The sequence below is a fragment of the Poecile atricapillus genome, chromosome 2, assembly GCF_030490865.1.
Source record: "Poecile atricapillus isolate bPoeAtr1 chromosome 2, bPoeAtr1.hap1, whole genome shotgun sequence".
Taxonomy (NCBI): domain Eukaryota; kingdom Metazoa; phylum Chordata; class Aves; order Passeriformes; family Paridae; genus Poecile; species Poecile atricapillus.
The window spans coordinates 27,486,862-27,504,240 of record NC_081250.1 but is presented as its reverse complement, the minus strand read 5'-3'; the positions used below and the strand labels follow the sequence as shown (position 1 = coordinate 27,504,240).

The 17,379-nt window shown below is 37.1% G+C and overlaps 1 protein-coding gene across 1 annotated transcript in view; it reads left to right on the top strand.

The window, feature by feature from the left end:
- Nucleotides 1-17,379, top strand: part of THSD7A (thrombospondin type 1 domain containing 7A) — a 267,244-nt gene that overhangs the window by 147,675 nt on the left and 102,190 nt on the right. Inside the window, exon 6 of the mRNA XM_058833159.1 lies at nucleotides 2,514-3,345. Within this exon, the coding sequence (XP_058689142.1) occupies nucleotides 2,514-3,345 (832 nt within the window). The remainder of the gene's footprint in view (nucleotides 1-2,513; nucleotides 3,346-17,379) is intronic.

The window sequence follows — 17,379 nt, the reverse complement described above, 5'->3', positions numbered from 1 at the left end:
GGACAAGCAGAATAGTGCAATTTACTACATGAGTCTATCTGTACATCTCATCACTGTTTTGTATTCACTTCTGAAAACAAAGTATTTATAATCTAATGAAGGACTTATTTTTGCCCAGTTAGCACAGTCACATACCAGAGTTTTTGTTCAAATTTACATTTCCAAAGGCAGTATTTATTGCATCAAGGCTAAAATTTTTATAATTTTCACTAGTGTAAACCTGCCTTAGAATTGGATTGAAGATAGTTTGATGATAAGCATGTTTTTTTTAGGTACAATGTGACTTTTTTGATTATTGATGAGTGTAGATGTGATAGAATCCCAAGCGGGCAAAATTTTCATCTGGGGTACAGTAATGACCTGATCTTTAAAAAGAGGGATTTCTTCATTGAACACGCAAAACATACACAAGGTGTACTGACATGGTAAGGTAGAAATTTGTAGTTTGCAAGATGAACAATTTATTTCAAGCATGATTACTTTTTATGTCTCTGCTCTAGTTGAAGATTTTCTGCAGTTTTTATTTTTTTTCTAAAAAGCAGGTGTTCAAAGTGATACTTTGAGGAAATTGTATCTCTCAACTCAGGGTAAATACACCCAAATTAAATACAACAATGATTATGTCATTTTTTGAAGGCTGGCTAGAGATAAAGTAGCGCAGTCTTGCTGAAATTGAAATGTGTTTATATTTGATATACATTCATTTTTCTGGATAGCTAGCTAGACCTTCACAACTATAATTCAAATTTAATTTGCAATGAGATATGGGGGAGTTTCCATGGGCTGAATCTGCCAGCTGGTATTGCTATTTTCAGTCAGCTAGTGTTCATTCTCAGGGTTTTAGAACTACAAGTGAACTGTTCAGCCACAGTGTTCATTTAGAAAAGAGACAGTGAGGAGCAGAGGCTAAATGTATAGTCTATCATCAGCCCATTCCCAAACTGGTGCTGAAGTTAATGTTGGATGAACAGATGAAAATTGTGTGGAAGCCAATGAGAGTTTCAAAGCTCATGGGAATCAGTAATAAGATGTGGCCACATATTCCTTCCAGTCATTCAATAAGATGTTGTAAATAATTAGTATCTGCCATAGTTCATTTAACTTATTCCTGTGCAGTACCAAAATTATGCTATTAACCTGCTTTGAAAATAGCAAAGGCTCAGCCTGGCTTCTTCAACAGCTTTACTCACAGAAATAGTCTTGTACTGGGGTCATTCAGGTGAATGAGGATTGTTTGGCTTGGCCCAAATTTCTTCATAGGACAGAGCACTTCTCAGTCAGAGAAAATGTCTTCTGCGTGATCAGGTGCCTGCAGATAGACATGTTTTCTTTGATAAATAGTTGCAGGGATTTTTTTCTGAATTGCTTATTCTTTTGCTCTTTCGTGGTAAGTCACCTCACAGTGTCTATGGGGGGAGATGTTAAAAAACCTGAAAAATACAGGATTTTTGACTCGTGGATTTTGTGTGTTGAACTGGGTGAATATTACAGTTTTTAATAATGGAAAAAGCAACTACGTCATCTTTCAAGGATATAGGCTTTTATTTATTTTTGTTGACATTTATTATAACAACATGTTTCATGTCAAATATTACCATAGATCTTGGAGATTAAAGAAAATGGTAGGAACAAGTTACTCCTAGGCACATTCCGATTGGACACAAGAGGAAACATTTACAGTAAGAATAATCAGAAGTTGGAATAATCTCCTCAGGGAAGTGATAGATTCCTCCACACTGGACGTTGTTAAGTTAAAGTTGGACAAGGTGCTGAGCCATCTAGATTGTTCTTTTGCCAAGAAAGTTTGGACCAGATGATCCTTGAGGTCCCTTTCCCGTATTCTATGATTCTGTGATTCAATAGTTTCTTTTATTTGGAGAGTTACCAGCTGGTCTGTCTTATTCTATTCTATAATAATATCACAGATTGTGTGGAATGAACATTTTTTTAACTGGATTTTAATTTTTATTTTAGTTAGTAAAGACTAGAAGTAGCCTACTTGAATTTGCTGCTGTTTTTTGAAATGTATTGTGTAATTCTTATTTCTGTATGCAATATGGAAGAGAACACAACATTAATGGCATCAAGGTATAAAGTGTAGTGCAGTAGATATGTGAAGAAAAAAATTAAACAGTCCAGGAATTATCCACTTATTCAAGTGGATGAGAGAGATCCAATTCATGCCTTCAAGGGAAGAGCTTACCTTGGCAGAAAAAACTAAGTTGTGGATGTGATTCATGGCTTACTTCATGGTTCTTTAATGTGTTTAATTCATGTGTATGTTCAAGAATTTTTCAATATTAAATATTCAGTTTGTCTGGCATAAAAAGTGAAATGTATCTGTAATCATAAAACCAGTAGATGAAGAGTAATCCCGTGCTTGTATTTTCAAAGTTAAAGTTTCTCCAAGGATGAGATTCTTAGACATACAGGAAATAGTATGAGCTTGCTTTTGCCATATGGCAGAGAAATAACTTAAGGGTGCAGTGTTAGCATCTTCTCTTGTTTTCCAGGTCCATGGGGGAGATGCATGGGAGATGAATGCGGTCCAGGAGGCATCCAGACGCGAGCGGTGTGGTGTGCCCACGTGGAGGGCTGGACCACGCTGCCCACGAACTGCAAGCAGCCGGAGCGGCCGGACAACCAGCAGAGCTGTTTCCGTGTCTGCGACTGGCACAAGGAGCTGTACGACTGGCAGATCGGCAGCTGGAACCAGTGCCGGCCCGTCCTCTCCCGCAGCCACGAGAAGCCCCTGGAGTGCCTCAGAGGGGAGGAGGGGATCCAGACAAGGGACATCACCTGTATACAGAAGTCCAACGGGGTTCCAGCCGAAGATGTCATCTGCGAGTACTTTGAGCCGAAGCCCCGGCAGGAGCAGGCGTGCCTCATCCCGTGCCGGCAGGACTGCATCGTGGCCGAATTCTCCCCCTGGTCCGAGTGCTCCAAGACCTGCGGCAATGGGCTTCAGCATCGGACTCGGCACGTGGTGGCTCCACCGCAGTTCGGTGGGTCAGCTTGTCCTAACCTCACCGAGTTCCAGATGTGCCAGTCCAGCCCGTGTGCTGCTGAGGAAAGCCTCTACAGCCTAAACGTGGGACCATGGAGCGCATGCTCCGTGCCCCATTCAAGACAAATAAGGCAAGCGAGGAAACGAGGGAAGAACAAAGACAAGGAAAAGGACAGAGAAAAGACAGTTCGAGATCCTGAAGCTCGTGAGTTAATTAAGAAGAAGAGGAATCGCAACAGACAGAATAGGCAGGAGAACAAATACTGGGACATACAAATTGGGTACCAAACGAGGCAGGTCACGTGTACTCACAGAAATGGGAAAACTGCTGCTCTGAGGTAATCGCTATTTATGTTTGCATACTTAAATTTTTATCTGTTTTAAGGAAAACCTACATAAGTGGATTATTTTACATAAGTCTCAAAATAGGGCTCACTTGAACATCCATCATCAAGCTCAAGTGTTTTCTGTGATGTGAAACATGGAAACTGTGCTGGTGATCATACTAAGCATCACATACATGTGTACTGTTAAGCTGTGCTAGTCCCTAGCCTCTGTTTGCTTACATACATTTCCCCAAATGCTTGAAGATATATGTCAAATATCAGCACTGTTTCTGTGGGTTCACACAGGAGTTTGCTCTCTAATGAGTCATGCATTTTTGAAATGGGTGATGTTACTGCTTTCAAGGCTCTGGGCACAAAGACTAACAAGAAACTGGGCTGAGTCAGACTTTAAGTATAAAACCAGAGAGAAGAATGCATGAGAAAGCAGCAGCTACTCTCTTTTTTTTTTTTTTTTTTTAAATAGATGAGCATGAAATATTGTTTGTCCTTCTTGATTCCTGTGGCAAAATTTCTGAAAGGGAGACTGTAAAATCTCTTTGTTTATTTCATGTACCTCCTCTGTTTTGTTCTCATCTGCATCTTTATGCAGTCTGCCCGGATTTTTTTCTGATATTTATTTCTATATCTTGATTTATTTTACTTCTCAAGAGTTCTGTCAATCACTGAAGTTTTGATAATTCTTTCCATAGGCTTCTGGGTGCATTTCTAAAACTGTATTATCTTGGATTTGTTTTATCTGGCATTCTCTTGCTAGCTCATGTATTTCTTTCCTATCCCCCAGAATGTTTTTATTCAACTCAAAAGTCTTCTTCCAGTCTAGTCTTCCCTTCGCTGATGCAATTCTATTTCCTGTCCTCTAGTTCAATGCCTGATTAATCAATCAATTTTACTTCAACTGTGAAATTACTAGGATATCTTGTTGAATGAGGCTGACAGTCATTGCTGCTATGTTAGTGTTTAGGAACTTCTTTTAAGGTATTTTACTTTAGAGTTTTTGTTGTGCCAGTTAAACATTCCATCACAGAACATGTAATCACTTCCACCTTTTCCATTAGAAACCAAATAATACAATTTTTTTCAAGTGTAGAAAACATTTTTTTGTAGTATAATTCCTTTTAGAAGATGATCCAGCAGTGAAACAGGAAAATGGTAAGTTCCCTGGCTTAAGGGAAGAACTGAAAGGCTTGAGTTGTTGGTTGAAGGAGGGACATATGGGTGAAGATGTGAAAGAAATGCCTATGAGTATGTAACAACCCATCACAAGAAGGAATGGAACAATCTATTCTCTGTATTATGGATGTATTGGAAAAGCAATAATGGGCAAATCACAGCAGTGCTGAATGAGGTTAGGCTTCTCAATACTGGGAATAGTGAGACCCTGAAGAAAATTGCCTGGGCCATGTGTGTCACCTCCATCTTCAAAGGTTTGTAAGAAAATGGTAGAAAAATGCATGTGGCAGTGATGACACACCTGGAGCAGCTCTTGATTAGGGAGGGGCTGACTGCATAGTCTTTTTGCAGTCTCTTCTAGGTCTGGTTTTCTTCAGTTCTTTAGGATTTTGATCCACTCTTGGATGAAGGTCTTCACAAGAAATCTCAGAATCAGCAGCTCAGGCAGTCCCAAGTATTGGCTGCAGCACAATCTCCTTGTTGGTACAGAACAAATTGCCTTTACTCTCTCCTTTTCCAGCCTCACATCATGCAGCCCACACTGTGCCTAGCCCAGGAGCATCATTACCTTTTAAATACAAGGAATAATTTATTATACATCAGTTACTATCAGATAGCAGCCAGTCACTCTTTTTGAAAAAGTCTCTAAGTTTTTGAAAGGTTAAGAAAATTATTGAGTAAAAGAAAGGGAGAAATGACACAGTCATATCATGAGCCGAAGCTCTGATAAATGGTAAAAGAAAGTAAAAGTATAGTTGGAAGTCAGTGGCATACTTTACTAATCATCTTTACACTCACTCTTGAATTCACTTAGATCACCAGCGCTGTCTTAAGTTCAGATACCTCAGTGTCTTGTGCAATTTCAGGCTGGTGCAGGGAAGTGAATGAAACCCTCTTGCCTGAGGCAGTGAAACAATAGATAATACAATGTAGGATCAATTCTTTTACAAGGTGAAAATTATTCACATGATGCAGTGGGCATTTTTATGTCTAATGAATAAGATTTTATGTCTTAATTGCACAAAGGATTTCTAGTAATCTTCACATCAACTTTAATACAGAATTTTCTTTTCAGTTGCCTAGTATAAACAAGAAAATTCAATGAAATGACTCATGTGAGAAATTCTGGTGCTGATAATGTAGCTTTTAGAGACCAATGCATGTCACCTGTATATCCATTTGCATCATTTATGCCGCACCCTTCACTAAGCAATCAAATGCTTTATTCTGTGACAGCCATTCCAGAATCTGAAACAATAGAATTATTCTTCTGCCCAGGGTGTCAATGCAGCCAGCTCAAATGATTTTATAATCTCCATCACATGGTAGCTGTGTTACTAAATAATACAGACAAGTAAGGTGACTGGAAAACCTGCCTTTCTCATGTGAAATGCTCTCCAGTTTAAATAGTCCATTTTCAGTGAGTTTTGACTTTAGCAATCAGAAACAATCAGCCCCCTGGAAGCATGACTGAAAGAAGAATAAAAACCCTCAGGCGAGTAATATTTTTTTGCAGAGATAGCAAAATTGATATATTATAAAAAGGGTTTTAAAGAAGAACAACTTTCAGAAGAGTGATACAGAGAAAATGGTTCTGTAACGCTGTCAGCAAAACTTTAAAAAGGCAAAATTCTCTTGACATATCAGCACACCAGGCATGGTAAAGAGAACTGAAACAAGAAAATCAAAGTTTAATTTATATACTTTATTGCTGAGTGAACAACAGTCTCCCATGAAGAATGAAATATTGGATTTTGTATTGCTTGTTCTGCAATAATGTGTGTGTTACATGGCCTGTGTTTGCTTTATGTTCCACTTAGTCTGAAATTCTGGTGCACTGAAAATATTTGAAAAATAGAAATGTTGAAGGAGGAAACAAATTCAATAATTGAAAGTGGCTTATAAAATTACATCTCTGGATAGCTAACAAAATCTGGGCTGTGCTGCTGTTAGTGTAGAGGGCAATACTTGATTGTCTGAAATGTTTCCTCACTGGTGAAATTGGGGTTTACCAAAGAGAGCTGTTAGACAACAAACAGGCAATATAGAGAAATAAAAAATGTATGAAGAAGCTAAATTTTGAGTTGCACATCTGTTTGTCCTATTACAAGTTGTGATGATTATGCCTAATGTTAACCTTATAATTTTGTATTGTAGTTTAGACTCTGTTGCTGCTGTGTCTCAAACATTTCATCGTCTTTTTTTTTTTTTTTTTTTTTATAAACTGTTTTTAATTCATACAACCTTTTTAACTGAAATGCTTTCTTGGGACCCTACTAGACTGGGATATTTGGAAGGACTTGAGCACAGCCATTTATAATTGTAAGAACATGGAACAGAACTAGAATATCTTCTTGAACTGTATGTTTCTGTGCTTCAGCAAAGATTTTGAAATCCGGTGACAAAGCACATCATGTTACCCTGAAGCAGCTGGTCCATAAGTGTGGGGACAGCCTGTCACTGCAAAGAGTCACTTAACTCAAATGGCTGGAAAGGGGCTGTAGTTAAAACAGTTTTTCAAGGGTATAACTGCTCTTAAAAAAAATAAATCCCAGGAATTTCTGCACTATTTTCTTTCTTTTTTTACATCACTGGGATACGGCTTGTTGTCTTGCTTAGTCTGGGACCAAAAAATCCATGAATGGGCAGAAGAATGGAAGAGACCACATAGGAAACCATCCCCACCAGCTCTGGTTGCAGTCCCCATAAATGGTTGATACTGTCTTGGCAGCACTACTGTGGAAGAGACCTGTATGTGAAGATGAACATTTTTGGTGACCTAAATGAAGTGAGAATTCAAGAGAAAACACTAGATTTTTATAAATATTTAGAGCTTTTGTTTCTTTGTTAGAATATAACCATATGCAATTACAATCATGGAACAAAATGAAAGGGCAGAAAAGAATCCAAAATTTAAGACATGCCAACCAATTATTTAGCAGATTGACTTAGTCTCAATGCATCTTACTGTATGATCATCTTTGATTTGCTTCACCTCTGTTCATCTGAGAAAGTAATTATTTTGTAATTATTTTCATCTTCCTAACTGATTTGTGCATTCATTAAGTAGCTAGAAAACTATATCCACATCTTGTAACAAATTTAACTCTTTTGGAAGTTTTCATAATGATCTCATTGCAATGCTTTACTAATTTTAAGTTGGGGAAGGTTTGAGTTTTTATTTATTCCAATACTACAGTTAAGACATGACAGTAGAAGCAAAATTATTGGATTTTCTTGCTGATGTTGGGCATATGTAATGCTCCATTTTTCATCAAAGACATGTATCTGCTTAAAGAAGAGTCATGATATTCACTGCTGGCCACAGGTGTTAAGATAATATCCAGAAATGAAGGAATGGCCAGTTGAGTATTTAGACTGATGAGCGAATAATACTCAAGATATTGTCAGGAAAAACAAAGAGATATTATCTCCTCCTCTAGAATGGCATTTTAGCTTTGTTTTCCTTTCCAGGTCCTGAAACCTCTTAACCCAATGCTCCCATTCCAAATCATAAAACAAATGTCTGCGTTCACTTTATGAACTTTCACTCCTATAAATTAAAAACTGTGTGAAGGAGGAAAATAAAAACCAAGCCAAACCATCATAAGCCTGTTGCTTTATTTATGCCATTGATTTGGAAAGCAGACAAGTCACCCAGAGGAATATGCTGTCAGAAAACAGAAAAGGACTCAGACATACAACACAGCAGTGCAGGTTGTTGGACTCTGTAATGTAGCCCTTGCTTGGAAAAAAATCTTAAGAGATTCTCTCTACTTCTCTGAGCCCCTTCCATGAGGCAACAGGCAGAAAGGGTGTGTGAAGGTGGCAGTGGTTAAGGTGCAATAACTTCAAGGAGATGGGCTGCAGGAATGTGAGGGAAATAGCAGTGTAGAGAGGATGGGTTGTGGAGATGAAGGAGAATAAGCAAGCTTTTGTTTGTCACTGGGGGCCAGGTGAGAGCGTGTGTGTCTGCCCCTGCTTTTTATGTTACTGCAAAGGCAGCTCTACAGCTGTTTTTAGAGGAGTCCTCCAGGCTCACCATACTGTGAGGATTTAAAAGCCATAAGTGGTTACAGAGCACCTGTAAATATCAAGAATTTGGCTAATGAGCTATATACAGTCATCTTGATTCATTAATTTGGTATTATTTATTGCACATTCTGTTAACAAATGGAGAACAGGGAAGAAGAAGGTAATCTTGGATGAAAAACCTCTTGATAACTAAAAACTACAGGGTTAATTTTCAGGTGCATTGGGATAATAAAAATGTAAACTATTATTAGAGGAACAGGAGGCAAACATATTGCTTTCCTATGATTTTCCACTGTGCCTTTAGAATTTCCACGAATTTGAAAGTAGAAGCATCCTGTAGTTTTTTAATGTGATTTTGGTGGAGACAGTAATTTCTGTGGATGTGCATAATATTATTCAATGGGTGTTCCTTTCTATTCTAAGTACCTGGTCCATCATTTTACTGAGGCTGCTGTTTTGACAGTATCTTGTCAGTATTGCTACACATTTGACATACCATGCCCAAATCTGGATTTAAGATGGAAACGTACACACTGTGCTGAATAATTGAAACAGCAATGAACAATTCCTTTTTCCACACCATATTTTAACTTCTTTCATACAGTGAACAGTTGTTCTGTTATCTAGATATATGACATTCATATATTTCTGTGTGAAACATCAAGATTGGGTACCTTTCTAGTATATAGTTTTTATTCAAATACATGTAATTGTCTTCCTTAGCAAAATATAATAGACTATAATGTAATGAGGATTGTACTCCATGTTCTGATAATCTCTTGTGGTAATAAATCCTATGAATGAATAAATTATTTCCTTGAATGAATGCAGTGTTGAGTTTTCAGCTTTAGTCTAGTAAGAGATTATGTTGCACAGTGGTAAATTGAATTAGGCACTGAGATCTTTAATGAAGATTCTCCTACACTGTATTTTTCTGCATCTTTTCTGCCTTGCTGTTAGTTAATGTTAATTGACCTCAGTGTGAAAAAATAAATAAGTATTAATCAAGGAGTAATTTTATAAATTTTGGATATTGGTATTATATAGCAATCTGTAAAGAGTCCTGTAGGGAAAAACTAGAATATATTACTTTCTAAAATTAATTTTGTGTTTTGGTTTTGTTTGTTTCTTTTATGAAACTGCTAAACATAGTCTGGGACTTAGAATATACTGTTTTTTTCTCAATCAGCTTAATAAAGTTATGGTATGGGAGCACATGGAATGAGCATCCTCCTGTAACATATTGTCCCTCAAGGTGGAAAGGCACAGGACTCACAGAACAGCAGGGTTGGCTATTTCAGTGCCTAACTTTCAGCAGTACCACTGGAAATAAAATGTGTGGCTCACCTCCTAATACTGACCACTTTTTTCCAAATGCTGGACAGTGCAATGGAGCCAAATCTAAGCATCAATACAGGGACCCAATCTAAACTAATGCCTGAAACACAACTAATCATAGTAATACAATTTTCAGTAATGTATTTCTTTACAGCTTAATGTTAGTATTGCGTATTTTAATTCACAAAGTTTGACATTTTGTTTATTTTTTTTATTTGCTGATAACCCCGTGAATCTAGCTGTTATTTCGGGTCAAAGTAAATTCTGATAAATTCTGTGCACTCAAAATTCCCACTGACAAAGGGAAATTCCTCCCTTAAACTTAATAAGTCATCTGTGTAGATTCTTGCCAAATAACCTGCTCTGCCAGTTTGAGAATTATTTGTAGCATGAGATGTGCGTGCATGTCATCTTTGGTCTGTGAAAGCACTCTCACTGAACACTTTTGCTTTCTTGTCTCCTCAGACACTCATGATATCTGCAACAGCCCCACAGCAGCTGTTGTTGACACTTGTTTGGGTATAGTAGCACCCCTTGTTGCTTTGCCCTTATTAGCTAATGTATTTTTTTCTTGACACAGTAGTTTTATGTAATCCCTATATTCTCCTGTATTGTAGAAAGCCTGAGTGGTTTTGTTTGTTTCAAAATTGTTTGGCAGAATTAAACTTGTGAAAGGATCATGGGAAAGTAGTCTTGTGAAAAACACTTAGGTGGACAGTATTGGAATTGTAAATGAGTAGAAGTGGTCTCATTGTTTGTGTAATTATAGTGGCTCATTATACCAGGAGGTACTAACAGTTTCTCAGAACAATGTACAAGATGACCAATACTAAACAGTGCAGCTGTATGGAAAATGAATGAGGACTCTGTCATTTTCTACTAGGAAAAAGCACAGGCACTGTAATTTCACTGACTTCCATAAAGAAACAAGTTGTTTTCAACCATAAACTGAACCACTCAAGAATGACTAGACTTTGCAAATGGCATTTCGTGTCTTCAAAGTAGCTCATGGGCGTTATCTAAGCTCTGGATTTAAATTACTCTATTAATATTCCTGCTGTCTACTACCTGCACATTAAACAGAATTTTTTTTAAATCTGATTTTATTTATGAGAAAACACCCTTCTTTTCTTTAGGCCAAATACTTATCTCAATCTCTCTCAAAATCCAGCTATACCTGTGGTCCAAGAACGAATAGGGTTAATTTGATTATTTTACTTCAGAGATTAATGCATCCAACAAGCTGTATGAACTCTGAGGAGAGCACTGCATGGAAAATAAATAGCTTGTTGCAGCATGTCAGGACATTGTGCTTGAGTTTTGTATCTGTAACTTCAAAATCCCTCTTACTCATACTCAGTATCTCTTAAGGTTCCATGGTGGTTAAATAAAGAGCAAGGAGAAGATGCTTCACATGCAATATTAAGATCTGGATTTAATTCCAGATAACACATAACAAAAATGAATACTGCTGTGTTTCCTCAGGCTTCCTGCCCACGAGTGTGGTCATTCAAAATTGCAGTACAAAATTGCACACATGGCTCCTTATATCTCAAAGGTTGATTTGACCTTCTGACCTAACCAGATTATTTCTGCGAGGTAGCTCTGTTAAGAGTGTGAGCACCTAGGCTGTGGGTCTGCCCATGGGCCATCAGATTTCCCAGCAGTTTAAGCCAAGCTTTTCTAGGATGTGATGTTAGTGTTGTGGTACAGATTTTACCCCTTCCTTCACTGTAAGGTTACAGTTATGATAAGCAGATGTGGTCTTTGGAAACTGTTCCTTATAGCCTCTAGTCTCGTAGCAATTTACTGAGATTTAAGAAAATTCTAAGCAAACTGCTGGTATTCTCTCCACTGGGAAAAGTAAAATATGCTTGTGCTCAGCTCCTGCTTTAAATTCTCTTTTTTGCCTTAGGGGTTCTTTGGGATTTGGGCCAATGTTCATGCATGCCTGTAGGTTATCTTGCAAGGATGCTGCCCAGCCTTGTGGCTCTTTTTAGTGTGATTTACAATCACCATTTTCAAACACAAATTTACTTTCTGACTCTTTTCCAAAAGATTCCTCTAGTTTTAGTTTGCCCTTCAGTCAAAAATGGCAGCCTTTTCAAGCCTGCATCTGTGTATTTGTGTATGTGAGTAATATTGGTTTTCAAATGCTAAACTAACATGTAGTTTTGGTGTTCTGCAAGTAATTAGTTATTGTTCCAAGTCTTTCTGCAGACAAGTTTGTTTGGTGAAATGGACTTGTATGTCAGCAGTTCTCATCTTGTGGTGGTAAAGGTTGGAAACCATTTTTCTAATGGTATTCAATGAAGTAATGTTTCATGAGATCAGCAAGAATTCAAGAGAAAATCTCATGGTTTGTGATGATGTAGCTGCTTGTGGAGATGTGTGATGGTGAGCAGGACTTTGCAGCTAGGAAATGGTTAAATTATTAATCTCTGAGGGAGCCCACTCTGGGGTTTTGTTGGTTTGTTTTTTTTTTTTAATCTTCCAGGTAGTCCTTGCTCTTCTTCCTTAATATTTAGATGAAGCTTTTTAAAAACCTGTTAAAGCATTTTGGATTTCCTTAGAATGTTGTCCTTTGATCTGAAACCTTCAGAAGCAGCTATCTTTTTCTGCTGAACTGCTGAACCTCCTCTTACGATATTCAGTATGTCCTTCTTTGCTTCTTCCAGGCAGATAGCCTAATTTTTGACTGCATCTTCTTCAGTCATCTAAAGTTTTTCATTCATTCATTCATTCATTCATTTGGTCAGTCTTGTTTGTTCAAAACATAATTGGATTATGGGGTTTTTCTTTGGAGAATGCAAGCAGAAGTGCAAAAGGAATAATGAAGTTCCTTCCCAAAAGGTGGGAAGATAGAATAGGTTCTGACTCCACAGCTCTTCCTGATCTTGAAGGGTATGTGGTATCTCATCACTGTGACACTATTTAGTGAGTCAAGAGAAGGAAGATTGCAATTTTTCCCTAGGTTTTGTGTGTGGTGTCTGACAACATAGATGCCTGTTGAGTGTCTCTTAATAATGTCTGCTCTGAACTCTGATATGGGGGTGTCTGCTTTCCACACCAGTGGTGAGGGTAGGTTAGTCATGCCAGGGCTGGAGCAACCGGGCAAATCTGTAGGTACACCTAAAAAGAAACCTAGTGACAGGAGCCAAGACCCTGTGGACATAATCCACTACTACATCAATAGTCAACCAGGTTTAAAAAATCACAGTTTACAATTGAAAAAAACTTAAAAATTGCATTTAAGTCCTTTCCAGTCAAAGCCCTGTCTTTTGTTCCTTCTGAGTGCCAAGTGTTGATGTTGGCATCAATCTTCTGAACTGTAGCCATATTATTCATTTCAGAATAATGGAAATCTCTGTATGTAATCAAATGGAAAATCATCTAGAGAAAAAACAAATATATCAGAATTCTGGGAGAATGAGTACAGTGAATGAAGTAAGGAATAGTAACTGAAAATTTCATTTATGAAAATTGAAGCTGAATATTGCTAGTGGGAAAACTGAAGTTGAATGTTGATAATGGTGAAGGAATAGAGGCAAAATAATGAAGACAAAAGTTACTGAAGAGACTATTTAGCTTGCATTAACCTTGACAGTTGGGCCCCACTACTTTACATTATAGTCAAAAACAATAAATAGCAGTTCTTGTTAACTATCAGTAGTGAGTGAATGAATTGAATTTATTGTAAAGGACATGTTCTTCACTGTTCAATTTTACATTTAAATTACAAACCTCACATTGTTGCTCCATTACATTTGAGCATGAAAAGCAGTGTATCAGGAAAAGTACAAAATCAAACTTCAAAATTGTATCTCCTTAATACCTTGTGCTTGTGACTCCTATTTCCATTAATTTATAGATTTCTGAGGTATACTGATATTAGGAATATTCTCAGCATGAATATTGAGCAAGCCTTAAATCCAGACCAATTTTAATCTCAAAGTTGCACACAGAATAGAAAGGATGTGTAGTTGCAGGATATAACTGTGTTCAAATCAAACAAGACCATGTGAAAGAGGACTCTTGGACATAATAAAGAGACAGTCAAGGAAAGATCTTATTGAAGTGTCAAAGCTCCAAAATTCCACAGAGAAAGCAAATACAGTTATGCAAGGCCTGAAGTCAGAAAATGAAATTAACTGAGCACTTTTTGTGCAAAAATAACTATCTAGAGTTATTGGTCAGTAAAAAAGGTGTGTAGTGCATTGTTTTCTAAGATTATGTACATACCAAAATCTTATGTAGTTTTAGGGTGCATTTATATTAGTTCATGGAAGAGAACACTGTAAACTCTTCAGTCCAAAGATTCAGCTTGTGTTCCAGAAGTCTGTAAGCCATACTTTGATGGAAAACCAGAGTGTATCTTGGGATAGTGTGACTGAGTGCTTGCCGTGTTAACATTTTTGCCCTCTATTTTCTACTGCCAAAGCAGGTTTCCAACTGTATGGATTATTAGTTAGTTAATAGTTAGAACCTCCCAGCCATTCTGATGCTCCTCTTCATCTTTTCTCTTTAATTCTTCTTTCTAATTACTAGTTCAGTCTGACAGGGAGGAAACACTAGCAAAAGCAGAAAATCTCTTAGTTGTACAAGTAATGTATGGAGTATGCTCATACAGCAAAGAGTCCTACTGCCTAGTTTAAAACCTTTTTTTTTCTATTCATCTTGCATGAATTTAGAGTTCAGTCCTACTGTCATACATTACCATTACCATTTGGCTTCATGAATGCAGTATGCACAGCTTTAGCTATTGCAAAAATTTATCAGAAAAGCCCATTTCTTATCTAGTTGAATTTGTAGAGGAGGAAATTCCAGTGGTCACTTCCATGACTTTTCTACACAACTTAAAAGACAGTTTTGAGACTGAGATTATAAATACTCATACAGGTCATTGGCATATAAAATCAAGTTTTCCTGATTCTTTAAAGTTGTAAAAGTATTCTTCATTCTCTAGTAGATCTTTAGGATATGTCAGAAATAATTTTTTTTCCTCTTGACTAATCTAATTTTTTCACATCTTATAAAGTTTATTTTTGACTGAAGAGAGTTCTTTCAACTGCACAATTTGCTCATTTGTACGCAGGTACTGTGTTGTAATTTGCTCCAGGCTTATGTGTCAACCTTTGCTCTCTCCATGTCTTTAGCCTTAATTATCCCATAAATTACTTTGAAATCCCTAGGTGTAACCTTCCTATCTTTAATTCTTAAGTGATATTTAGTTTTTATTTATTGCTGTAGAAGCACAAACAAGGCTGCAGAACGTGAGTAGGCACAAATTCTTGACCACATGTCTTCAGAAGTGGTTGAGCAGTAATTATGTTCTCTTGGTTGTTCTTTGAACCAGCATTGCCTTTTTCTTTACTTCTTTTGTCTAATCTATGTCTTTGAGGTCAAGAATAGGTTTACTGTTGCCTTAATAGCAATAGGGACCATTCATCCCCTGTGATATTTTGTTTTGTTTGTGATTGCTTTCTCTTTCCATCGTGTCATTTAAGTGCTTTTATACCTTAAGCTTCATTTCCCCTTTATAACTGTTGTCTGAAATGGTACTTTATCAAACCACAGCCTTAGTTCAATTTGTGCAATTCCTTCTTCCCTGCCAAAAAACTTGAGGCATTGTCCTTTGAATATATTCACTGGATTGACAGCAGGTTGCTGCAGACTTTACTAGTTACCCCTAGGCTGCTGCTTCTTGTATCCAGTCTGCTCTGTTGACTTTTAACAGCATTTCTATGTAACTCATGCTTTTCTTTCAGCTTTCCAAGAAATTATCTGGTCACACCTATATGGGTTGATAGTGAGGACTTATTTGTGTCCTCCCTGTGCTTCTTGAATGGTTAACTTTGCATATAATGTGTACTTAGATGTTAGTCAAGAGCACGGAGATGTTTGGATGGGTGGTATCATGAAATGAATGTTAATTGTCTGTTTTTATTTTCTGTTGTGTTACTTGCCCATTTACCTTTTATCCTGTGAGAAGATTCACCCCAAGTCTGCATGCCTAAACAAGACACATAAATCCATTAAAAAGTGCAGAGAGCTTTACATGAAAGTAAGCTTTGCTTTCGGTTATTTGTGGAGATAAAATCAGTACCATTAGGTACCAAATACAGAAAAAACTATTTTGTTTAACAAATACATTCCCAGGTTTTGTTTTAGAATCAGTCTGCTTGTTTCTTCTGGTAAAATAAAGTTTGAAATATGTGATCTTTACCTTACTTACTTGTTTAAAGTACAACACATATTCTTCTGCTGCCTGCAATATGAAGGAAAATTCTTGATAGTGGCCATTTCCAGTTAGCTCTCAGTGTTTCTCTAACTTGCTCAAGGGAAAACAAGTGTTAAAAGAACAAACAGCAGCTAATTTGCTAGTGCAGCTCTTTCTAATTGTAATTACCTCTACCCTCCCACAAAATAATATGACAGTATGCATAACAGAAAGGAGATGGTGTAGTGGTGACTTGCAGTATCAGTTTCTTGGTGTTTATGCACTACTGCAAGTGGTGCCTGGTTTTAATAAGCAAGTAAGGAAATAAATAGATAACTCGCTTTACCTCTTGCTTGTCTCCCTAGTAGTATTTATGTTCTGGTTACAAGAGCTTAAAAGCATCCTTGTTTTTTATTTAATTTGAAATTATTTTATTTTACAAGTAAGTATTTGAAATGAGCCATTTTAAACTCTGATTTATTTTTGTTAAGGGTCATAAATAAACAGTGGAGTTAGTAACATGGTACAATTCTGTTTGAATTCTTCATGACCACATGTGGAAATAATTAGTAACAAACATTAGCCTTTCTCATGTAACACTTCTCCAAAAGAAGTTTTGAAACAGATGCAAAGCCCATGGACTATTACACATCATTAGTTAACCTCTTCCCTTTTCACCAAAGCCGCTTTGTGGTGGCAATTTTATGCATGTTCCCTGGCAATATGCACCTATAATTAAACTCAGCCCCAGTCACAGTGTGTGTGAAGAGATTGGTTTTTTCTACCCTCAGAGGTGTCACATTGGATGAGAACTTAGAAGGGGAGGATACTTCATCTGTTATACACAAGAGTTTGCAAATACATATTTGCAAATATACCAGTTATTAACAAAGTAAGTTATAAGTGACCAAGCATTCAATATATTTGCCATGTTAGAAACCATAAGGAACATATCTTTTCTCGAGTCATTAATATGTGTCTTTGGGGGATTAATGAGCCTATATGTTTTGTCAGAGGTACAGAAATGGATCTATTGATTTTGACAGTACCATAGTCCTGTGCCAGATGGGGCTACATGTAGGTGAAAAAGACCATTATTAAAGAACAATTTTCTCAAAAATTCGTGTCTTTCTCCACAAACAGGATGTTGTTTCTGTCCTAAAGCAGAATATAAGTTGACTATCATGTGTTAGGGTTTCCCCATCACCACTACCTTAGACACAATAAGAACATTAGAAGACTCCTACTGAGTAATCCCCTAT